The sequence below is a fragment of the Rattus norvegicus genome, chromosome 6 (assembly GCF_021556685.1).
Source record: "Rattus norvegicus strain SHRSP/BbbUtx chromosome 6, alternate assembly SHRSP_T2T, whole genome shotgun sequence".
Classification (NCBI taxonomy): domain Eukaryota; kingdom Metazoa; phylum Chordata; class Mammalia; order Rodentia; family Muridae; genus Rattus; species Rattus norvegicus.
The window spans coordinates 13809673-13834948 of NC_141539.1; the positions used below are offsets into that span (position 1 = coordinate 13809673).

General features: G+C 42.0%; 1 protein-coding gene and 1 long non-coding RNA gene across 12 annotated transcripts in view; both read left to right on the forward strand.

The window, feature by feature from the left end:
* Positions 1-25276, forward strand: part of Pigf (phosphatidylinositol glycan anchor biosynthesis, class F) — a 28185-nt gene continuing 2909 nt past the window's right edge. For 2 of the 11 annotated variants that reach the window (XR_015622139.1, XR_015622137.1), the window contains exons 1-6: positions 1-481; positions 1506-1754; positions 3629-3720; positions 5129-5245; positions 7967-8103; positions 16128-16236. Coding sequence is in view for 6 of the 11 variants with exons in the window: in XM_087554628.1 (XP_087410754.1) it covers positions 428-481; positions 1506-1754; positions 3629-3720; positions 5129-5245; positions 16128-16240 (625 nt within the window). In the remaining 5 variants the exon portion in view is untranslated. 11 annotated transcript variants of the gene reach the window in all.
* On the forward strand, positions 19055-22842 carry LOC148005043 (uncharacterized). Its single transcript, XR_015622668.1, has 2 exons — positions 19055-21096; positions 21210-22842. It is a non-coding gene; the product is annotated as an uncharacterized LOC148005043 (long non-coding RNA).

Genomic DNA, 25276 nt, shown 5'->3' on the forward strand with positions numbered 1-25276 from the left:
GCCTTCTGGTCTGCGCCTGCGCGAGGGGCCATGGCAGCCTGTCGCACCTGAGGGTGGGAGGCGGTGGTGTCCCCTTCCCTTCGGCGGGCGGGAGAGTTAGGTAAGCGGGAGGGATGCTTCCTAAGTTCTCCTGGGGCAGGTGCAGGTCGCTCTGCGGACTGCTGCCGTGGCTTCCAAGGCGCCACGCTTCCGGCGGGCCAGAGGATGCATGGCGCGACGGACCCTCTGAGATCCCGGCGTCTGTTGGCGGGACCGACCCTCTGTCACCGTCTCTCAGGTTACCGGGTCGGCCGCCCGGGCTCTCTCTGATGATGCCCCTCAGTTGCCCACACTCGCGCTGTCCGGGGTTGGGACAGAGTCACCTGGGTGGGGTTGAGCCGCGGTCAGCGCCCGGGCAAAGGCTGCTCAGGAGGGTTCGGGAGCAGCCATGCCTTCCCACCGGGCTCTCGTGGGATCGCGACTCCGAATTGCGGCTTCCCAGGTGTGGCGTGCTAGGGAAACTCGCCCGCCGGTGTCCGAGGAAGGGCTCCATTCAACCGGCCTTTGCGTTTGGGCACGGCTCGCCGTGTTAGATAGGGATTTGCAGGTGGCCCAGAGACGAGCTCTACTTAGAGGATGGATTTCTGATCCCCCTACCTGCCCGATCCCTCAGTGGAGGGGAGAATCTGAGAAACTTTTCCGAAGTCTTTTCATTGTTATCCGTTCTTGTCCGGACCCCGGAGGGTATCTTCATGTTAAAGAGGCGATACTTGAAATGGCTTTAGTGTGTGTAACCTTGGCCGCTTCTGCTAACTTGTTTAGCCGGTTTGCTTAATCAGTACCATATTTGCCTTTGAAAACGATAGTGTGAATTAAATGAGGGCAAATAGGACAACGCCCAGACTTGCACTTTTACGTTCCCTGTTAATTGCTCCTCCTTTTGTGTGGATGTTCCTTTTTGGGCCGGATTTTTACTACATTGTAACAATTGCTAAAGTTCTTAATTAATTTTAGTCAATATAACATAAAAAATGTTCTTTAGGTCAAACACATGTATTTAGGGACTGTAAACCTTTGCTTCTCCTCCCACTTACGTTCTGCTTTTAGTAGGATTTAGCATCTGTAACAGACAGTGGGCCCCTAGTTTATCATAATGACCATCTTACTCTGGTTCTGCACCATTTGCATACCTAAGTGTATACTTGGTTGTCATTTGGGGACTGCAGGACTTCCTGATTTTGGCCAAAAAAAGTAAAATTGTTGCTTGTGTCTGCTACATGCCCCCTTTGCAGAAACCAGTCACAAATATCTAATTTTTTACCGAATTTTTCTGAGGCTCTGAAAGATTTGTATCATATTAGAAAAATTTAAAGGAAGTTAAAATTTGCATATGCATTTTCTGTGTTTTGAAACAAATAATTGTCCATAGAAACTTATTAGTCCATGATTTATGTATTTCGAGTGATGAAGTGTTTGAGACATGGAAAAAATCATTATGACATGTTTTTTTCTTTGTTTTCTACTAGATAGTTACCCAAGAAGACACCATGAAAGATACTGACATCAAGAGACTTCTATATACCAATCTTTTGTGCATATTTTCAGTTTTCCTAAGCATTTTTATCCCATCCTTTTTCTTGGACAACTTCTCAATATTGGAAACTCACTTGGTCTGGTTGGGCACTTGCTCTGCTTTTGTGACTGGTGCCAATCTCTTGTTATACTTGGTAGTGAAACCGAATGTGTCCTCTAAAAGAAGTTCATTGTCACATAAGGTAAGGGTCAGCTCTGCATAACTGGTTTTTAGATGGCGGTTATTGTGAGAGTGAAGTGTTGCTGTGTCCTCATTGAGTTATTTACAGTGTAAAGGGAACCAAGTCCCCCCACCCCCACCTCCCAAAGCATTAGTAGCCTGACACTTTCCTGCAGTGTTTGATAGATCCTTGTTGTGCATTAATTGTGGAATTATGACTCCTTCAGTGCATCACAATGCAAGCGACCTGAGTAAGCATGGTTTTATGTCATCACTGAAGGTAGCGTACAAGACACTACAGTTTATTTTCATTTATTTTTGTATATTTTTAGGTGTGTGTGTGTTGGGAGGGGTTATGCTATATGCAAATGCATTTGGAGGCTAGAGGACAACTTCCAGTGTTATCTTTAGAAACAGTGTCCACCTGCTCCGTACAGGACATTCAGTGGCCTGGAGCTCACTAGTTAGGCTAGATTGGCTCGCCAATGAGCCCCAGACATCCTCTCTCCCCAGTGCTGGGATGACTAGCTTGCCCATACCTGACATTTTACTGTGGGTTCCAGGAATCCATTCAGGTCCTTGTTTACTGACTGAACTGTCCCCTAGGCCTGTACTTTTTAAAATATATTTTTCTATTTGATAATTTCATGCTTGCACACAGTGTGTTTCGATAACATGCATTCATCCCCTACTCTATTCTTGGGGGTACCTGGCCAACCTCATAACCTTTGTTGTTGTTGATAGAATGTTTAGAACCCTATATCTGTGAGTGGGTGCAGGGCCATCCACTGGAGCTTGGTCAGCCTACCAGGGACCATACTCCCAAGGAAAACTGACTTTGTCTGCCTTAGTAGCTATCAACTGTCAATAGCTCCCTCGGCGAGGGGTCAAGGCCACGCCCATATTTTTGAATCCTTAAATAAGTGATTTTTCTAGATTAATTGCAAATTAAGTCATAGCAACTGTTATTTCACATGAGGCATTGTGTAAACAGTTAAATGTTTTCAGATATTAGAATTAATTTTTTCTGGAATGCTCATTGTGCTATGACACTTAACAATTATGTTAAATTAAAATCCTTACTGAATACTCAATACTATGATTAATTCCCTTTTAGAACATTTTGAACACACATGTGCACATACACAGACACAAAATATTCATTCTATTCCTCTAAAGACAACTATCACACAAATATATGCTACTCACCATACCAGCATAAAAGTAAAAATTTATTTCTGTTATGTGGTATGACTGAGATATTATTAATACTTAAGAAATATTGATAACTGAGTTTTGAGATACAAAAACCACAGTGACCTTATTATATAAAGAGATATGAATTACAAAAAATAATGAATGCTATGCTTTTTTTTTTCATTTTAAAGCAAAACTGGGTAAATTCCATCAAAAAAGCAAAACACTAAGTAATTTCCCAAATCGTATTCATGTTGCAGAATAAACTATTAAAAAAACATGAAACACTTGAACATCTACTAATAGGGCCCATGCCTAGAACATGGTCTGGAACTTCAGATGCTATAATTACAAAACACAAAGAGCACATTTTAAACCGTGTACACACAACACAGCTCTCGGTGGCGAGGTCAGAGGGTAGGCCTTCACTTCATCCTGTGGGCCCCAGGGATTGAATTGGTGGTCAGGCTTGGTGGCCAGAGCCTTTCCCTGCTGAGCTCACTCGCTGGCCCCATCTTTGAAGTCTGTTTTGAGGGCTGTGTCTGTGATGAAACATGAGATCCAATTCGAGGTTATCCGACAAAGGACGTCCAGCTGTTTCAGACACCATGGCAACAAGTTATATTTGTGTGTAAACCGGCAGAGTGTATGGGTCTTAGGTATCGTCTGGAGTCTTGAGATTCTTCCTTTCTCTTTCAGGTAGCCCGAGTTGTCAGATGCTGGCTCTACTTTCTCGCGTCTTGTTTTTTCCTTCATATAATCTTTGTTCTGTATGGAGCACCACTGATGGAGTGAGTCTTGAATGCTTACTTTGTGTTTACCGTGTGAGTCCTAAATGATATGCTAACTTTAGCAGCTAGAATGGGACCATAGCAGGCTTGATTAATGTGTCAAGGTAGGAGACAGTTGTCATTGTCCTGTTGTTTTAAAAACATCAAGACAATTAAACCTTGTCACATTTCAGCTGTTTAGTTTCTGATGCCCAATTCTACATATGAGCAGGGCAGGTTAGCACCATTACTATATACTGTAGTAATAAATGTACGTTAGCACCATTACTGTATACTGTAGGGCAGGTTAGCACCATTACTGTATACTGTAGTAATAAATGTACGTTAGCACCATTACTGTATACTGTAGTAATAAATGTACGTTAGCACCATTATTATATATTGTAGTAATAAATGTACGTTAGCACCATTACTGTATGCTATAGTAATAAATGTACATTAAGGACCTCTAGATGTCCAGCTTTTTGGGCGTTATAACACAATGTGGTCATCTACAAAAGTGTATTTAGGATTGGCTTATGATTTGGGAGGCATTGATGCTATCATTGGCCAAGGCCTACACGCTAGATATACCTTGATTTCTGCAGGCAACTCACTATTGCAATGGGTGTAAGTTGGTTATAAATAGCATTTCAATGATTCATAAATATGATTCTAGAGTAGCTGAGGTTATTTTTGTAAGGTACATAGATTCCTTTTAAATACTAATGTTTATATTAAAGTTTTATAGTTTTTAAAACTCAGCCAATTTCAAACTAGTGGAAGCTAATTCATAAATATTTCTTAGATGAGACATTTAAGTTTGGCAGTGATTAATGATGATGGTGAAAGGAGTGGTTTTACACACGCACATGCACACACACACACACACACACACGCACGCACACGCACACAGAGTTGTATATACACATTAAACTAGCAGATTGTTCTGTTTAAGCAAAGCAGGGAAGCCTTGTCATGGAAGATGGTTTCTATCTAATCCATCATAAAAGAATCAATGAATGGACAATGTGTTCAAGATTTTACCAACATCCAAATTGCTAGACTTCAGTCGTAAACTCTTGAGGTGAAACTTGCTGATCTTTAGTCTCTTCATGTGAGAAAAAAGGCAGTTCAACTTTGAGAGTTCTGGAAAGTGATGAGAAAGCAAGCTAATTATCTAAAATTGAGATGTCTTTTTTTGTTTTTGCAAGAGACCTTAGTATAAATCTTCAGATTTTTAACATTTTGAAATCTATGATGAGAACCAGGTAATTTGGCTTGTAGAGTAGTCGAGTCCTTATTTAGTGTTTCGAGGCGACGTGTGAAGCAGGTATTGGAGGGTGCGTGCGCTGCAGACACGGCTGTGCTGTGCATGTGTGTATCACCACTAATACTTTTGAGAGTTAACAGTGTTCTTTCCTCCTAGGTTGGTGCTGGAAACCTTTTTATTTGCAGTTGTTTTGTCTACTTTTACCACAGTACCTTGTCTGTGTTTGTTAGGACCAAATCTCAAAGCCTGGCTGAGAGTTTTCAGTAGAAATGGGTAAGTTTAAAGTTTACACTTTAGTGATGTTAGTAATTTAAAGGAAGTAGGGAAATATTTTCTGTTCGTGCCCATAAACTCATCCTCTGAGTGTTTGTAGGCAGTGCTGGCTCTCAGGGATGGCAGAAAGAGCCGGTGAGGTTAGGGAACAGAGGCAGGAAAGAGAGGACCCCAGACAGTGAGAGGCAGGAAAGAGAGGACCCCAGACAGTGAGAGGCAGGAAAGAGAGGACCCCAGACAGTGAGAGGCAGGAAAGAGAGGATCCCAGACAGTGAGAGGCGGGAAAGAGAGGATCCCAGACAGTGACAGCCGCAGCTCCTTCCTCCACATTGGCCAGGTACAGCACTACAAGGATTTCTAGCACTTCATAGTAATCTACGAGTGTTTACACTAATGGTCTCTTCTTTGGTCTTTCCCATGGTAAGATACGAAAGAGCAAGTGTTCCCAGATCTCCATTCTAAAGCTACCATATAGATTTTCAGCATAGCTAAGATTAACATTTAGCTTCCTTAAAGCCCCTGGAATGATACATACTAAAAATGGTTAATTTTAACTAAGAAAACCAGCTGCATTAGTTCTCACGGGTTTGCCCTGTTGGTGACTTTGTGAGCATTTACTCTGTGTTCCCCCTTACCTCACTCTGTGTGGGTTCCAGAATACTCAGAGGACCTCGTCTGATCAAGGGCTAAGAGTGACATGAGTCCGGCATTAAGCCACTAAAAGTGTTGGAGGATAGGGAAGGAAGCAGCAGAGAAAGGGGCTGTAAGGGGACTGACTGATCTGTCATGAGTTGGGTCAGAAATAGAAGATTTGATGAAACCTAAAAAGGGAGAGATACTGTCTACAGGGTGTTAAGGGAGCATAAAACTGAAGCAAGCTTGGTATTGTGTCATTTGAAGTTCACCTGCACAAGGAGTGCACAGGGTGGGTTCTGCATAGCCTATCTCTATAAATTACATTTTTCTTTGGTAATGAGTATTATTTTATGTATGTGTGTGTAGCTTTGGTCTTGCTGTGTTTATATATTTATTTTTCTGGAAGTGCTGGCTAATCATAAAGTTTCTACAAACAAAAGCATAACAACTGAATCTCACCACCACCACCACACACATAAACACACACACACACACACACACACACACATGCATGCACGCACACATACACACACACACACACATAAAAACACACACACATTATAACCATGGTATCTCCAATGGAATTCTTTTATTTAATTTGAAAATTTTAAATATAGAAACTGCTGAAACTTTGACAGTTTGTTTAGGTTGGTGATTTAGTCAACTCTGAGTTTTGTGTCCTAAGTTATATATTTGCTGGATACATTGTCATCTGGTTTTACAGATGGCTGTTCTGTCCCTTGACCTATGTGTTCTAAAACCTACTGTACTTTGCAAAAAGTCAGTCGCAAAGAGCAGAGAGATTTTTGTATAGGAAAGGACAGAGTTCGAGACGTCTGCTCGGAGACTTCATTAATGACACAGAAGAGAACCAGGAACTTAATAAATGGCAGCACAGTTTTACATTAAAAGGCTTCAACCACATAGACATTCCATTAAATAGCATTTTTTCCAGGAAAAGCCTTGAAATGTGTTCCTTGTCAGTTATTATGGAGCAGTGAGAGATGGTGCTGCAATGCTAAGAACTAACACCACATGTGCATGGACATAGCTTATAATGCAGGGAGTAAGCATACAATTGGGACACAGAGCGATAGATTACTAGTTTATTTGTGTGTGTATGCACAAGTGTCCATGTCCGTGTGGGTGCTGTTGTGCCATAGGGCACGTGTGGAGGTTAGAGAGCAAGTTTGGAACTTGGTCTCAGAGACGAAACTCTGGTTGGCAGGTTTGGCAGCAGATGTCTTTACCTGCTTTGTTAGTTAGGCATTTTCTCATCTGAGATTCTTCCTTCTCATGATGTAAGGTTGTGTCAAGTTGTAAAAACAAACAAACAAACAAACAAACTAGCCAGCATACCTGCTGAGCCATCTTCCCAGTTCATGGGAGACACCATTTTCTAAAAACTATTGAGATATGATTCACACTCCATAAATGTCAACTACTGGAAAGTTTGACAGAATGGCTTTTAGTATAGCCACAGATATACATACCCATCACCAGAGTCAATTTTAGAATATCTTTAGTACTTCAAATACAAGTACACTCTTACATCCTTGTTGCTGTCCCCAAGTGACCATGAATCTAGTTCTGTCTTCGTAGAGCCAACCAAACAACCAAACAAAACCCGCCAAGGTTAAAGCCAAAACCCGCCAAGGTTAAAGCCAAAACCCGCTAGGTTAAAGCCTGTGTATAGGATGCAACATTTGTGTTCAGAGTTGGAAGGTGGAAGGAACAGTCGGTCGCACTGACTTCCGAAGACGACAGGAGCTTGAGGAATACCGGTTATCTCTGACTAGCTGGCAGACATGCAGGACACTTTCCACTGGAGCTTCTTAGCTTGTGAAACTTGAGCTTTGCCCACAATGAGAACCACTAGGTACTGATATTGAGTTGGTTCTTGGTTACTGAAGTTAGAGCTGTAATAGAGGCTGCTAGGTTTCTCAGATGCCACCAAAAGTCACTAGACTGTAAGAGCTACCCTCCCAAAGTTTCCAATGTGCAATCAATTGAAGGTAATCGGCAAGCTGCTAAGGACTGTGGTTAAAAAAGTCAGTTTGTAATACAAACCTTGCCATTTACCAGCCTGTGGGATGCCATGAAATCATAATGAAGTAAAATCAAACATTCTTTATGAAGATGCTGAATATCCTGAAGGACGATGAATCCTTTCCTCGTGTTTCACAGTCAGTGAGCAACGGGGCTGGGACTTGGATTCAGCGGTAAGATGCTAGTGGTCCAGGGTTGGAAAGTGGGTTTGTGCCTTCGTTACGTAGTCGTCATCTCAGACAAGCTGCTTGGCTCCATGGGTTCTCATGGATCTCATATGATCAAACTAAAATGCATGTGTGCTCTTCAGGGGTGTTGCCAGACTGAGGAAGACAGTAAAGTCAAAGAGCAAGTGCTTGTCAGGTAGGTTAAGAAGACTGGCAGCATCTGTGTACCGTATTGCCACCCCGCACGGTTTGTCTCAGTCGTTGTATTTGGTTTGGAACAGACCAGCAAGCGCAGTGCATGGATAACTCAGAGAAGCGTAAGGCTCTGCCAGTTAATTCAGTTGATGTGTGCATGGCCCAGGTCACGAGTGGAGCAGAAGGCATTATGGCTCCACATTCGTTAGTGTAGTTACAAGCCATGAAATGAACCTGGGATGTGGAGGGGGAGCAGGTCTACTTTGAACTGACATCATATCCTACCCCACCTCAAATCAGTATAAGCAGTCTGTACTATTTTAATTGAAATAACCACGGTTTGATTTACTTTTATTCACTTTATGTTTATAAGTGTTTTGCTTTCATATATGTCTGTGTACCACATGTATTCCTGGTACCTAGAGGCCAGAAGAGGTAGTCAGGTCCCCGGGACTGGAGTTGTAGACAGCTGTGAGCTGGCATGAGGGTGCTGGGAGTCAAACCTGGGTCCTCTGACAGAGCATCAGGCATTCTTAGCCACTGAGCCTCTCCCTCCCCTGGGTTTAATGCATTTATTTGCATTCATGTATATTCAGTGTTGAGCAGATGACAATCATGTATAGACTGAAAACTAAACTTTTGAGCTTGAAGACTGAGAATTTTGTCCTGAGAAAAAAGGATCAATTCTGATGCTTTTGAAGTTTAGACACTTAATTTCATTATTTTAACAGTTACCCTTAAAGTTATTCCAGAAAAGTAAATGAAACCAACTTCAAGAGAACGTTTTGTGGAGAAACTGAAGACAGAAAGTAATTTGGTTTCTTCTTATTGCTATGCATAATATTGGATGTGCTCCATTTGTAAATTTCATTCAGCTTGTTGCCTTGTTAATTATCACAAAGTGTGCTTCTTTCACTTGTGGAGTGTGTGTGTGTGTGTGTGTGTGTGTGTGTGTGTGTGTGTGTGTGTGCACGTTCTGTCTGCAAGTACACCTGCAGGCCAGAAGAGGACCTCAGATCCCTTTATAGATGGTCACGAACCACCGTGTGGGTGCTGGGAATTGAACTCAGGTCCTCTGGAAGAGCAGTCAGTGCTCGTCACAGCTGCACCATCTGTCTAGCCTGTGGACTTTCTTATAGAGAAGCGTAGCAGTTACCTATCACAGACCTATGCTTTGTACTCAAGTTTACGCTTTGGTTTGTCAGTTCCTTTGTGCTATTTGGTCACCTGAGCTAAAAAACGTTCCTGGATAGGATGGTCTTGTCAAGGTGGAAGCTCTCAGGAATGCCTATTCTGTACATGAGACAACCAAGTCTGGCTTTGTCATCTCTACACTGATATAGATTTTATATTGAGAAAACCACCACAGACATTAAGAGGAAAGGAAAGTAAATGGCTGAAAATTTATGCTTATAAAAGTAGGCACCGTATGTGGCTTTTATTTTTTCTTTATATCCAACACTTTATCTGTGGATTCTATATCTTCTAGCAATGTCTTCTCTGGCTCAGCCCAGCCTCTCCTGTCTCAGCTGCCTCAGCTGTCTTCTCGTCTCCCTCTGCTCTCTGACCCTACTCTTCTGTCTCTTTGTACCACCTCTCTGCTACCCCCTGATTCCTACTCCCAGTCTCAACCTCTACTGGCTTCTCATAGCCTCTCCTGTCCCAGAATTCCAAGAGGCAACTGACACTGAAGGGCATAGGGTCCTTTAAAGGGCCAGGCACATAAAATAAATTCTACTACACATTTAGTCCGAATGTGGTTGAAAAAAATTAGTAGCAAAGAAGCAATGGATTTAATGTTTATTTACTGGGGAAAACCCATACTTAGCCACCAGGAGGAGTTGCACCCCTCTTCCTTCAAAATCTTTAAACTTTGTGATGAGAACCTGTCTAAACCACATGTGCTTACTATTAATTGCGTTCAAGTGGCTAACACATTGACATACTGAAGGCACTCAAAGGGGCATGTTAGAGTTGACATTTGATGAAAGGAATGTCAGAGAAGTCAAATAACATGGATGGTACTTAGGCCTTTGTCATGAAGAGTGATCTATAGCCTTTCCTGAATTACCTTAAACGTTTCTTCATAGAATAATAGGCCATTTAGTCTGTTCTCAGCCCTATGGTTTATGTACAGATATTCTATGGTTATGACAGCGTTAGCAGTGATCGCACACTTGAGAGAGTTTAGCATGTAACCCTGTGAAGTGACAACAAGCCAATGTCGGTCCTGAAAGAATTAGTTAGGAGGAACTTGCCTGCCTCAGCTTTTCTCTCCACTCTTTTTTACAAGAGAGTGCATGTATGTAAGTAAGTAGTAAAATGGGTAAAGTTTGTAGTAAAAGTATATAATTTTAAATTATAAATTATAAATTAAATTATAAATTATAAATTTAAATTATAAATTTATAAATTATAAATTTAAATTTTAAATCATGTTAAAACCTCAAGTAATTAAACATAGGTCGGATAGCCTACTACTGTGATATTATAAAGAGGCACTAATTACAGTTTATGTACTCAGTTTTGTTTCTTCATATGTAATGTGCATTTTGAAAGGAAAGCAGTGGTTGTAGTCACTGCCTTATAGTGTACTTTGCTCCACTGATGGTATGAATATTGTTCTCTGTGCGTATGTGTACGATGTACCACTTTTTGCATAGCACATTTGCACAGCACAACTATCCTATCTTTAAGTGAGATGAGACCTCAGGCTGTGTTGTTTTTACCGTGAAGGAACATGCTATGCTGCAGTATAGACAGTGGGTGCTTCTGCATACAGATAGCACGTGACTGCCTATTAGGGATTCTCTGGTCCTTGTCCTTGTTAGAGATGAGAGAAGGCAGTAGCTCTCTTTCCTTATGCCCTGATTACTGAGAAGGAGAAGCAGTCACTATGATCAAGTTAGTCAAATCATCATATCATTAATACTCTGTGATTAATTTACTATTGAATGTTATCACATTTTCACAGTTGTAAGTAAGGTGATGTTCATCTTTGTTTCATCAAACTTGAGCAAGGGGCTGTTTGTTTGTTTGTTTTTAACAATTGTAAGTAATGTGAAGTACATCTTTGTTTCAGCAAAACTTAGACAAGAGTTTCTGTGAACTAAATTCCTGGACTAGAACTCAGGGATCGAGGGCAGCTCATTGACACAGTCAGATTAAGATTCTAATCCAGAGAATGTGTGCACAGCTAGTTTTCTTACCAACACAACAGCCGTTCCCTGACTATTGTCAGGTCTCCTTGCTTTTTATGAATTTCATGACTGCTTTCTACTGGTCCTCTGCCACGGGCACAGACGGCGCTATACTAGGTCCATCTGGTTTCTGAAAGGATGTATAAACCCTGGCCAGGATTATTTAACGTTTGAATCATGGATCCACACTTACTGCATCTCAGCTGAGTATTACTATAGAGTCACAGCGAGCGTCTGCCTTGTCCTTCTCCGTTCTTTCCTTCTGACTCATGATAAAAACCTACAGGAACATCCAGTAAAGCCTACAGGAACATCCAAGGAAACAGGAAAGATGGAGCCAGTTAAGACGTGGAGACAGCACCAAAGTGAGCTTATTTGTTACATCTGAGCAGACAGTAGCCAACGCAGCTTGCCATGGCAAGGGTGAGCTAGAGAGACAGACGAGGTACAGCAACCAAGAAGGGAAGATGGGGAGGCAGAGGACGGAGAGACACGTGCACAGGCAGATGAGTAACGGGATCTGGAGAAAACAGCCCTGGACCAAACCAAGCAAATCTCACAGTTTACCATAAAGCATGTTATCATGCAGATTTATTTAATAAAAAGAGCAAAGATGAGAAAATCAGCCAAAATGAAGAAGACCAGATTGCAGAATCAATGCCACAAAATTAGAACCTAAACCACATTTATAAAATATACATTAGAAATATCCAGAAGTGGCTGAATGGTGCCCAAGTTTAATTCTGCACTCAGAGGGAGAGGCAGGCAGAGCTCTTGAGTTCAAGGCTAGCCTTGTGAGCGTAGTGGCTTCCTGACAGACGGGGCTAGGTAGAAAGACCCTGCCTCAAAAAAACAAAACAAAACAACAAAAGGAATATCAAGAAGTATAAAGCAAACTAGAAAATCAAAATTTAACAGGAAGGTAAAGTTTGAGCTAATCAGATTGAATGAGGGATGTGAAAGGAGCTGGAGGCATAAAGTAAGTGGAGAACATGACAGACGGAGACAGGAGACTCAGTAATGTGCTCCTAGGGCAAAGAAAAGTCAAAGATGCTTCTCCTGATTGAAAGAGTTATTCAGCGTTTATATGAAAGTGGCTCATGACGTCAAGAAAATACTAGAATGAATTAGGGATATGGAGGAGAAGATACTGTAAAAGTGACACAACTTGAACCATGGAAGAAGAGGAGTGGAGAAAATAGAATTACACCCTAATAGCCTCAGCTGTGTCAGCTAACCCTCATGCTGGAGTTGCCAGCTGCTTCAGGGCTCCTTTATCCCCAAGCTTCCCAAAAGGAGCTCTTCTCCAACAGTTATGAAATGCAGAAAGAAATGAAATCTCGAAATATAATACATGAAATGTATATACACACAAACACGTATGTTGGAATACATATGCATATATACACACATATATATGTACGTATATGTATGTGTGTGTGTATATATATATATACATATATATATATATATATATATATATATATATATATATAAAATGAAGCATCTCTATAGGGTATAGAAATCAGGGGAGGAGACTTTAATCTGATTTGAAAGATGTTATTTTTGACAAATATATTTACTTAAAAATACAGGCTACAGGAACCTTTATAGTTTTATAGGTCTTGTTTTTTGTTTTTTGTTTTTTTTTTTAGCATTTCTTGTATGTAGGATCACAAACACTCATGAATATGCCAAACAATCAAAACTGAAATCAACCTCTGTGATATTTGCACTATTTATCTTAATAAGCAGAAGTCAGTTACAGATGTGCTAGAATAATGAAAAAAGCTGAAGGGAATTGTTTCTAGCCACCAGTGGCTCTGATCACATCATTAGCTTGATTCAGGTCCTTCAGTGGTTCCATAGCATGACTTTAGCACAGTCTTAACCATAAGTCTGCTGCACTGAGACACCATTTCACACTAGAATTTCAGGCTAGAGTGACTGTCACCCACAGATTATTAGGAAGATGTAGACAAGTTGGAACCTTCACACATCAACTGTTTGGGCTGCTTTAGAAAATTGTCGGGCTGGAGAGATGGCTCAGCGGTTAAGAGCACCTGACTACTCTTCCAGAGGTCCTGAGTTCAATTCCCAGCAACCACATGGTGGCTCACACCCATCTGTAAAGAGATCTGATGCCCTCTTCTGGTGTATCTGAAGACATCTGCAGTGTACTTATATATAATAAATGAATAAATCTTAAAAAAAAAAGAAAATTGTCAGTTCCTCAAATGATTAAAGAGCAGGTGACCCAACTATTTCAGGTACAGTCCCAAGAGAGGTGAGAACACATGTCCCTACAGAGACTTGTACATAAATGTTCCTAGTAGCAGTATATCTAATACCAAAGGGCAGTAACAACTCATGTTCATCAACTATTGTATGGAGGAATGAAGTCTGCAGTATATACAAGGGCGTGTGACCCCCTGATAGGGTGTGACTGAAGTGTTGGCACATGCAACACCACAGATGACTCTTGGAAAGAGTATTCTAAGGGGAAAAAAATCAGTAAGAGAATTGATGTCACCTGAGCCCACTTAAATGAACAACTTAGAGCAGGCAAATGCATAGACATAAAATAACTTGGTGGCTTAGGGCTGTGAGAATGAGGAATGGAGACTTACAGCTGATAGGTGAATACTTTCTTTTTATAGTGATTAAAATATTGTAAACATGGCTGGTGATGGTCATGTAAAAACTGTCCTGAAAACCACTGTGTTATAACCTTATGTAAGTTACGTGGCCCGAACAGCATGTCCTAGGGGTTTGTTGTGGTTTTGGTTTGGTTTTGGTTTTGGTTTTGCTATACTCAATAAAGCTGGATTTTTTTTTCCTGTATCCCAGATTGGACTAGAGCTTGCTATGTGATCCAAGCTAGGCTTGAACTTGCAGTATTCCTCCTGACTCACAGCCTCAGTGCCGGAATTACAGGTGGCTTTGAGTTGTTTTTGCAAACTTGCTTCTCAGCCTCTTCCCATCTTGCAGCTGGCCTCTCATGTGTAGTGCATTTTCTAGCTTACAGTCTCACACCTCTTACTCCCTCAACGATGACTTCCTCTTCTGTATTCAGACACGTCTTTCCAGCGCTGTCATCGGTCCCCACAGACCTAGTGAAGATTGACCTTTGAGAATCTGTTACGGTCTCTGGACAGTCTCTGTTTAAGTCAGTTTATTTCCTCTTCAGTGTAGGAATAGTTTTTCCTATTCCTGCTGACTGCTAGTTGAAACTGTCTAGCATTTACAGACATTACCTTAAGTGCAGAGCAGTAATGTTCAATAAATAATACAAATATGGATAGACGGTGATTGTCTACTTCCCCCAAGCCCAGAGTTTTACAAGAAACAAGAATCCCTTAGAAGTGGGATGTCAGTGGACAGGGCTGTAGTACCTGACTTTCACTTGGATGTCTGTAATTCACTGCAAATAACTGTTCTTCTGCTGTGCCAGCCAGAAGATGCTGCCTTTCACTGACTTACTTCACCCCACCCCGCATTGTGAGCTAGTGAGTCTGTGGCTGCACTCTGTATTGTTGTGGGCCCTTACTAAACACTATTCTGACTGAAGCATTCACATATGAGACGGTTACTGAATTCTGGAATTTTGGCGTCTTAAAAAAAAACACAGAAACATTGTAAGCATGTGCTTTTGTTTAATCCCAGGTGTGGGGGTACGGGCCGCTTCAGACTGTCCGCAGCGGCTATGATTTACCTCATGCTCTAGCCGAGGCATGGTTGTCCAATCTGCAGATAGTCTCTACAGTTGTGTGACGTTTGGAATTCTGGGAACTTTTCAGAGGGCACATAAATGCCAGGACCCCAAGAGGTGGGGTGAGTGGTTGATGGTCGTTCAGAGGTTGGCCGCAGTTTGTAGTAGTTGTGGTCAGAGAAGAAATAAAAGGAAAGAAATGAGATTCAGTGATTTTCCTAATTCCTCTCTCCTCTATCCTTGTTCCTCTCCTACCTTGTGTTGGGGTGAAACAGGATTGGGGAGGATACAATGTGAGAAGGAGAAGACCCCACAAAGTAGCCAAGACCAGCCACAATAGTACACGGTGACGTTGAAGTCACTGCTTTAGCACCAGCCTTCCCTGAGAGCTACCATGTCCACTGTCAGGAGGGCTTTGGAAGTTCTTGTTCTCTGGCCCTAATTTGTCTAGTTGGGTGAATGAAAGGTAGCATGGAGAAGACGAGTTGAGAAAACCATTCTCCATCCATACATGGGTTATCATAGCTGCTCTTGCAGAAAACAAATCTCCATTGGGCTTATAACATGATGCATTTAAGTCTTAATTGGGAAAGTACATACACACATTTCATTTATGCAGTTATATGTAAGATAAATCTGTGTGCATAACTGAACCTGCATAGACCCTTTCTGGAAAGGCATATAACTTGAAATGGCAGTGACCTGTGGGGGAAGGTCTCAGGAGCTGTGGTAAGAGGATGTGTTTGTTGCCGTGTATTGTTTGCCTCTCACAGTGCCTGTCCAATGGAAAGACATTTGCATCTTCATGGTTCTACGTCATTTTGAGTTGATTATGTTAACTGGATGAAAATATTTGTGTAGCATCAGTTTGTTCTAGCTGTTATGACCTAATCTGCCAATGACATATGTATTGTGTCTTACAGAGTTACATCTGTTTGGGAGAACAGTCTTCAGATTACTACAGTTTCTAGTTTCATAGGAGCATGGCTTGGAGCATTTCCTATTCCACTGGATTGGGAAAGACCATGGCAGGTTGGTTTCAGAGACTTTAACAAATGCATGTTGGCCCAGCAGTAGGAAAGCTGAAGAAAGCTGCCGTGTGATGCCAGGTATTTCATTGTTTGTGAAAGGAGGGAAGGCAGAGCAGTCTAGGGGACTGCCCAGCCACAGGCATCCATGTTGGCTGGGGTCTACCTACCATCCAGCTGTGTTTTCTGTATGCATAGGTGAAGGCTTCTTCTTCAGACTGTGTGTGCGTGCGTGTGCGTACTTATGCATTTATTGTGTGAAGGTCAGAGGTTGACATCCAGTGTCTTCTGTGGCTTACCTTATTTTTTGACACAGTCTCTCCCTGAGCCTAGAGATTATGCAATGGCTAGGCTGTCTGGCCATGGCAGCTCTGGGATCCTCCTGCCTTCACCTTCTTGTACTGAGATGACAAATGTGTCATCACTATGGCTTTTCACATGGGTGCGGTGACCCAAACTCAGGACCTCATCTTGCAGAGCAGTCACACGCTAGTCCCTGCCTTACACGTGTAACAGTTTATTTTGCCAATACACACAGGGCGCTATTTTCTTCATCTTTTCTTTCCAGCTATTACACTTCTGATCTTAGATTATATATTATTAACTAGATTGATGCCACATTAAATACTCCCTTGAAATATATTAAAAAGCATATAGCAAAGTAATTTTTTAAAAAAGCATTCCACATTATTTTATGTATGTGCATGCCTGTGGGCGTGGGCGTGCCTGTGGGTGTGTCTGTGGGTGTGTCTGTGGGTGTGGCGTGTCTGTGGGTGTGGCGTGTCTGTGGGCCTGGGCATGCCTGTGGGCGTGTCTTGGTGTGGGCATGTCTGTGGGCGTGGGCGTGCATGTGGGTATGTGCATGCTAGAGTACGAGAGTGGATGTCAGACTAGGTTCTTGCCTTCCACCGAGTATGTTCTACAACCCAGCAAGCAGGTTATTGGGTTTAGCAACAGGCGCCTTTACCCACTGAGCTGTCCTGCCCGCCCCAGCATCGTTTTAAAATAAAGGTAGGTGTTTGAGAGGAAACCTACAGTACACTACCACTGAGCCAAACTCCTACCTTTGGTGCTTTGAGGCAAGACCTCCTCGCTTAGCTCACAATGACCTTGAGCTTATTGTGTCATCCACACTGGCTTGAAACTAAGGATCCCCTTACACATGCTTCATGATTAGTAGGATTATACTCACCACCCAGCATCGTTATCTCCGTTTTTAAAATATGGTTGTTTTGAGACAGGATCTTATGTAGCCCAGGCTGGCCTTAAATACATTTTATATTTGAGTGTGGCTTTGAATTCCTGATCCTCATACTTTCCTTCCCTAGGATTGGGGATTACAGGTATGTGTCACCATGTGCTGGCATTTTCTGTTGTTGTGATAAACAACTTTGTTGTGACCAAAAGCAACTTAGGGGGAGGGTAAGCTTTATTTGGCTCACACTCGAGATTATATTTCATCATCGAGGAAGGTCAAGGGGAAACTCAAGGCAAGAACTTGAAGCAAAACCTTGAAGGATCAAACACCATTTGGCTTGCTTGTTTCTAGATTCATGCTTTATGGAATGAGTTCATGGTATGTGTGCCACCCATGGTGGATGGGTCCTTCTGCATTGATTAACAATAAAGGTAGCCACCACTGACATGCCCACAGGCCAGTCTGCACTGGGAAGTCCCTCAGTTGAGGCCTTCTTCTCAGATGACGCTGTGTCTAGTTGACAGTACTAGCCAGGACACTCCATACTTTGTGTCAACTTGGCACACAAACACATTTGCCTTTTTTTGTCCCCAAAATCCTGTCTCACTAATTTCCAGTTGTTTTAGACTGTGCTTCTCTGCTGTATAGTTATTTATAGTGTAGTAAACTTCACTCTGGGTTGTTTAGCTTGTCGCCAGTATGTTGCTACAGTGCACTGATGACGTCCTTAATCTGCAGTATCATGACTTTTCCTGATAATTTCTCTAGTAAGAACTGTGCTATTAAAAATGGCGTACTTAGGGGTTGGGGATTTAGCTCAGTGGTAGAGCACTTGCCTAGGAAGCGCAAGGCCCTGGGTTCGGTCCCCAGCTCCGAAAAAAAAGAACCAAACAACAAAAAAAAAAAAAAAAAAATGGCGTACTTTTTTTCCAATATGGAGAGAATGTTTTTCTTGTTTCAAAGAGAAGATTTATTTGCCTTTTAACTTTAAGCTGTGTTAATAGTTATTACAGAAAGTTAACATTCGCTTTTTTTCACCCACTGGGAGAATGCCATCGTTTGTATTCTGATGGTGAGTTTTTGCAGCTCTTTCTGCACCTGAGCTGTTCATCATGTACATGTTTTTAATGTGTTTTCCTTTCAGCTCTATATCACGGTGTTAGTGTGTATTAGTGAAGAGTTACAGAACTGGAATGTTAGGTTGTTTTCGGTTCTCACAGGTATAGCATCAATTTTACACTTGTCCTTCTTAAGCGTTTGCTGAAATCCTGAATTCTAGGCAACAGTGGGTGGAGCTAAATCTTTCCTGTGTCGCTCACTGACAGGACCTGAGTTTTCAGGAGAGCAGACTGCCTGGTTTTAGGTGCATTTTTGTGCCCTCACTTAGCATTGTGTCTCCCATGGCCCTCAGTAAATCTGCTGTGTGCCCTGTTCTGATTGTCATGTGCAGGTCTCGGGAGGCGTGGGGACCGTGGTGGCTGTCATGTCCTTGTTGAGGATTTAGTGCTTGGGCAAAGCCCTACCCCACTTGGTTGTCTTGCTGGCATCTCTGTGCCGTCACCCATGCTTCGCTCATTCACTGAAGAGCATCACTGCTTAAGTTGGGGGGCAAAATTATTGAAAAGGGCACAGGAACTGTTTCAGACTTTGAGACTCAGGACTTTCAGTTAGTATAATTAAATCTAAATATAGAATAAGCTTTAATGTGTTGGTAAAATGTCAGTTTGTATATAGATTGCCTATTTTATGATATAAAAATTTGATCTTACATGTTTAGAACTTCCCTGCAAGATAACAGAAGTAGAAACTGAATTGTGACAAGCAGACATACTGACTAAAGCATGTGTTTAAGTTTGCTTAGAAGACATGAATTACAGTTCAGTTGTCCATTTTTAGATCATTTAGGCTTTTTACTAATTTTTCTCCTTCAGTATTTACAATAAAGAGTGAACTAGATTCAAATTAATATCAGATTTTAAAAATATTGTAGTTTTCCCTTGACCTATGACATTTGGAGAAGGTATAGCTTTGACGCAGGCTCACTTTGTAGCCCAGGCTTGCCTGGAATTCTGTATGTAGCCAAGGCTGGCCTCAAAACACTTGATCCTACTTTCAGCACATCCCAGGTCCTGGGATTGCAGTCATGGGCCAAAATGCCTGACACCTAACTTTGTCTTTGAGAGTGTGTATAAGCGCATGTGCTACTGCACATGTAGAAGTCCACTGACGAGGCCTCGATATACACACACACCAGTCAAGCCTGCTCTCTTAACTTCCAGGACCTCTGTCTGCGCTCCCACGTCCTCGGCTGGTCAACTGTGTAGCTTTCTGAGAGCTCTGGGGACCAGACCTCATTTAGCACTCTGTGACAAGCATCTTACTTACCCTGAGCCAGTAGCTCCTGAGTTCTAGACCTCCTAAAAGATTAAGCTGATTCCAAGTTATTACAGGTGGCTAAAATATTTCAAAGATTTCATTTAGATGGAATACACCGGCTGTTTAATCTTGTTGTTGTTTTTTGGGGTATTTTAAATTAATGGCTGGCTTATTCTCTATGATCCTTTTAAAGTCTAATATGTACTGATGGGGGAAGAATAAAACTGACATTTCTCAGATTTTATTCAGCTTCTTACCAGTGGTTTTTGGTTGTTTTCTAATAAGTGAGGTGGTTTCACTTCATTTTCAGCAAACAAGGTTCTGTGGGGCTTCGGCTATTTCCAGTGCTTCAGCCTACACAGAGCAAGGCCTCACGGTTAATCATATGGACAGAGTCTGTCAGGTCAGACGGCAGGCATTTCATAAACGTGGAGAATTTGCTAGAGCAGAACTCCATGAGAAGATAGTACTGTCTAAACTCTCCTGTCAGTATAGCATGCTGGCAAAAGGGGCTTTTAGTTCTTCGTTCCCTGCAGCCAGGTGCACTTTTGAGGACTGTAAATCATGTTTCAGCAAGGTCTCTGGGTGATGCTTGTTGTGTTTTAGAGATGGGAACATCTGGTTTCTTTAGAAATACACATACATGAACACATGTTTGAATGCCATTTTCTCTGCTCTGAACTCAAATTTGATTTTGTGTGATATTCCTGTGGCCTGGCATCAACTGTTCCATAATGACAAATTTCAGTTTTCAGATGGATTCTTCCTCAACTGACAGAGAGAGAAAGCTCACTGAAAGTTAATGTCCATGAACTTATTTTCAACCTACATGAGTGAGTGTTCAGTGATTTTAGTAGTTAGTGATAGATGGTGATAGGTCTGTGCACATGAAGGAAGACCTCTGTGCTGTGTAGAAAACAGCAAAAGTTGGTCACAGAAAGCAGGGTAGAAGGCACCTACTACATGCTGTGACCCCCTGAAGAAGCTGACAGAATTTCCTGCACAGCAGATGCAGGCTTCATTGTTTATGCTGAGTTCTCCTCCTCTGTGTCTTGTTCTGTCTGCTAGCACTCCTATGTGAGTTTCTTTCCTTTTATATTTTGTTAAACCAGTTTGAGTTACTTGAATTTCATATCATGTTGAATTCTGCCTGACATTTCAGATAATAATAGAACATAATAATAGATCATAGTATCATTTGTAGGTCTCTGTATACCAGGTGTGGGTCTGATTCTATGCCAGAGGTAATGTGATGATGACAGCAGAGCGAGCTCTATCTTACTCCTATTAGTACCCACCACAAAGGCCAAGTGTGGGAGAGGGGAGACACGTCGTTACTCCCGTTAGTACCCACCACAAAGGCCAAGTGTGGGAGAGGGGAGACACGTCGTTATTCCCGTTAGTACCCACCACAAAGGCCAAGTGTGGGAGAGGGGAGACACGTCGTGCTCACTGGTATTTAATTGGCAAGAAGAAGATTTGGGATTTAAACAAGAACCCCACCTACACCGCGATTCTCTTCTCTGCAGGAGACCGAAACACTGTGTTTATTTCTTTTTTTTAAGCCAGAGCTTTTGTTCTCTTTAGAATAGCTTAAATATTAAATTGCTTTCCTTTCCCACATTGCTTCTTTTAAATGTCATGATCACTCTGGTGATGTCTGTATTTTTAGACCAAAATCTTAATATATTTGTAGGAGCATTGTTAAAGCTAATTTATAGTGTCTTTGTCTGAAAAAAATGCATGCCTTTCTTTTCTGTGTACTCACACATGTATGTAGCCTGCGGCCATAGAAAGATGACAGGTGCCATGTTCTATCATTTTCTGATTTCTACTTGTTACTAAGGCGTCCTTGTTTGTGTGTGTGTGGGTATCTGTGCACATATCTCTTGTGTGCCCATGGAGTCCAGAAGTGGTGGTGAGACCCTGAGCTGGAGTTACAGGTGTGTGGGTGCCTCCGGATGTGGGTACCCTCAGAGTAAAGAGGAGAAAGGGGTGATCTGCAGAGGGGGAGTTCCTCTCTTTTCAGATACAAAGGAAGGTGAGCCCAGGCTGTCAGTCCTGTTTCTCATAGGCTCTTCTCAGTGGTTTGTTTATTGTGCTGAACAAATTTTCAGCTGCCTGACTGTTAGAACCCATGTGACAAAGCTGCCGCCTTCAGGTGGTCGCTCACAATTCCTCTCAGTTTGGTCTTGAGTGCTTTGCTAGGTTCTCCTAACAGAAATGCTGCAGTCTGGGTCCTCCTAACATAAGTGCAGCAGTCTGTGTCCTAACATAAGTGCAGCAGTCTGTGTCCTAACAGAAATGCTGCAGCCTGGGTTCTCCTAACAGAAATGCAGCAGCCTGGGTTCTCCTAACAGAAATGCAGCAGCCTGGGTTCTCCTAACATAAGTGCAGCAGCCTGGGTTCTCCTAGCTGTAGTCCGCTGTAGAACACACACACAAGTGACAAACACCTGTTCCTCTGGCTCCCGTTTGCTAATAGTAATGGACACTGACCTGCATTTACTCTGACCTCTCTCCTGCAAGGGACACATACTTAGGGACCTATTACTTGTGGAGCAGTGAACTCCTGGCCAGGACTCCTGTCAAAGGAACAATAAATACTTCTGAACACACACATGCACACACATAAGTGAGCCGGGCCAGTAAGTCTCTCAGGAAAGTCCTGCCATAGTCCTGTCAGCAGAATTAGCTGATGTGAGCAGATCTTTAATCCAAAACCATCTTCTGTTAAATACTAGTTTTCCCCAGTCTTGAAACATGTAAATGGTACGCTAACATTTTAGTTTAACACAGTACAATCCCTTTGGTAAGGGAAATACCAATTAACCTAAATTCACACAAGTCTTCATTCAGAATGAGACAGACCCGTGACCTGTTTTACTCTCTACTCTGGCATTTTGCAGTAACATTCAGTTATAGTCCTATGACTTCTAATTTCAAATTATTTAAGAATTTGTGGTATCTGTAATTTTTAAAAATGAGTGTTTCATAAATACTGATTTTTCTATCCTAGTAAAACTGGGAAAAGGCATCATGATGTTTTACATTTGTGTTTATTATTGCCATGTGTGAATGCCTGCAGGTAACAGGGTTTGTAACTTAGCACAGACTGGCTGGATGGCTTACCACAGACCTCTTCAAGCCAAGATTCAACTCCAGTCTGTGTAATACCAGAGCCTGTGCTCTTCCTCACTGTTTTACCTTTAGAGCACAGTGGAGAACTGGTGAACCTGCATAGCTGTGCTGAGCAAAGGAGAGTTTCCTCCCAAGTCAAAGTGGACACACACTTTTGTATTGTTGCATTCTTTTAAACTCTCTTTGTTAAAGTACTTATTCTACATGTTTTGTCTGCATGTATGTCTACATATAACATGCATGCAGCACGTCCACCCACAGAGGATCAGGACTGAAGTCACAGATGGTTGTGAGCCACCATGTGCTGGGAATCATACTCAGGTTCTCTGGAAGAGCACCGTGCGCTTAACTGTCATCCATCTGCCCCAGACCATACTGTGTCTTTCAGACAATTTTTATTTGATGGGGGAAAAAAACAACCACACATTCAGTTTATACATCTAAAAGTGCTTTTTGGCTTATGAAAATATTTTATTTCTTAAAAAAAAAAACTTTACTACAGGTTTCATTTGTTCCAATTCTATGCTAGGTAATATAAAATCTTTATTAATTTTTATTACTTTGAGAACACTGGCCTTTCTTGGTCACGTGATAAGTGAATCCACAGGCACCTGATTATGAGAAGGACCGTAATGGAGCCCTAAATGCAAGGCTTTTTTTTTTTTTTTTTTTTTTGCCAGTTGGGGAGAAGGGAGGCAGAGATTGAGTTGAAGTTTTGTTTTCCCTTTTAGTGTCTTGTGTTTTGAAATAGTATCTTGCCCTGTAGCCCAGGCTGGCCTCAGACTCATGGTGGTCCTCCCTTGTTGTTACCCTGCCAGCCTCTGAAGTACAAGGTCACAGGAATGCAGCCGAGTGGGGTTTGTGAGGTAATGTCTTGCTTTGTGGCTGTGCTAACTGATTTTATCTGCGAGGAGGGCGCCTCAGTTGAGAAAACACTTCCTTTAGATCACCCTTTAGACAGGCCGGGAGGGCATTTTCTTAATTAGGGATCCATGTGAGAGGCCCTGCCCACTGCGCAGTGCCACCCCTGGGCTGGTGGTCCCTAATTCTATAAGAAAGCAAGCTGAGCAAACCAGTAAGAAATACCCCTCCATGGCCTCCGCATCAGCTCCTGCCTCCAGGTTCCTGCCCCGTGTGAGTTCTTTTTTTTTTTTTTTTTTCTTTTTCTTTTTTACGGAGCTGGGGATCGAACCCAGGGCCTTGCGCTTGCTAGCCGTGTGAGTTCTTACTCAGACGACCTTAGATGGCAGTGATGTGCAAGTGTAAGCCTTTCTTTCTTTTTCCTTTCTTCCTTCCCCAAGTCACTTTTGCATTCTGTGCTTCCATTAAAGCACAGTGACCCTAAAACAACGGCATGGCTTCAAATTCCCCATCCGTGTCTTCCTTGCCTCCTGATTTCGGGCATGAGAGGTGTGTGCATGATGCATACCGAGGATGCTGGCTTTTCACCTGATGGAGCCGCTCATCCTTTAAACGGTTTCCTTTGGTGCCTGTAAGTTTATTTACTTGGTTGTTACACTGTTATGCACATGAGATGGTTCTTCCATTGAGTCATTTAAAGAAACATTTGAAGCTAAGGAAACTAGATAAAATGATTGTCACTTTGGTGACAAACCCTGGGAATGGCTTTCTTAATATGAATGTCTCTGTTTTCAATTTCCTATTTTCCTTACATAAAACAATAATTATATGTAGCTATTTCAGATAATTTAGAGAAATATTTATATTTCTGCAGCTGAACTAGCTAATAGGTGCTACAGATTTTTTAAAATATTGTGGCATGAAGAAAATAAAAATAGTATCTGTGAAACAAGGAAATCTTTAAGTGGAAAACTTAAGATCCCATTATTAAAATATAATTAAACTAGGCTGACTGGATAAGTCAGGATGAATTCTGTGCTGTGGTGTGGTTTAAACATTTTACAGTAATCATGAGAAAGCCGGGAGGAAGAGAGAACTGTCAACAGTTAAGGACTTGCGAGTTGTACTGCAGGGGACTCACAGCAGCACCCTGGTACCCACAAAGCCTGGGGCATCACTAGGGAATCATTCGAAGTTTACTTTGCTGGCAGGGATGGCTAAGTCTTATGTGACTGAATTGCTGAGTGCTCCAAGCCTTACCCCCTGGCAGGAGGAAAACACTGAAAACAACATTTGCTTTATTTTCCAGTCTTTGGAGGTGAAGTATGGCAAATGTCAAAAGGGTGTGTGTGTGAGTGAGTGTGTGCGTGCGTGTGCGTGTGCGTGTGCGTGTGCGTGTGTGTGTGTGTGTGTTTGAGAACAGAGAACCACACTGAAGTCACAGAGTGATTAAAACAGAACTTGGTGCA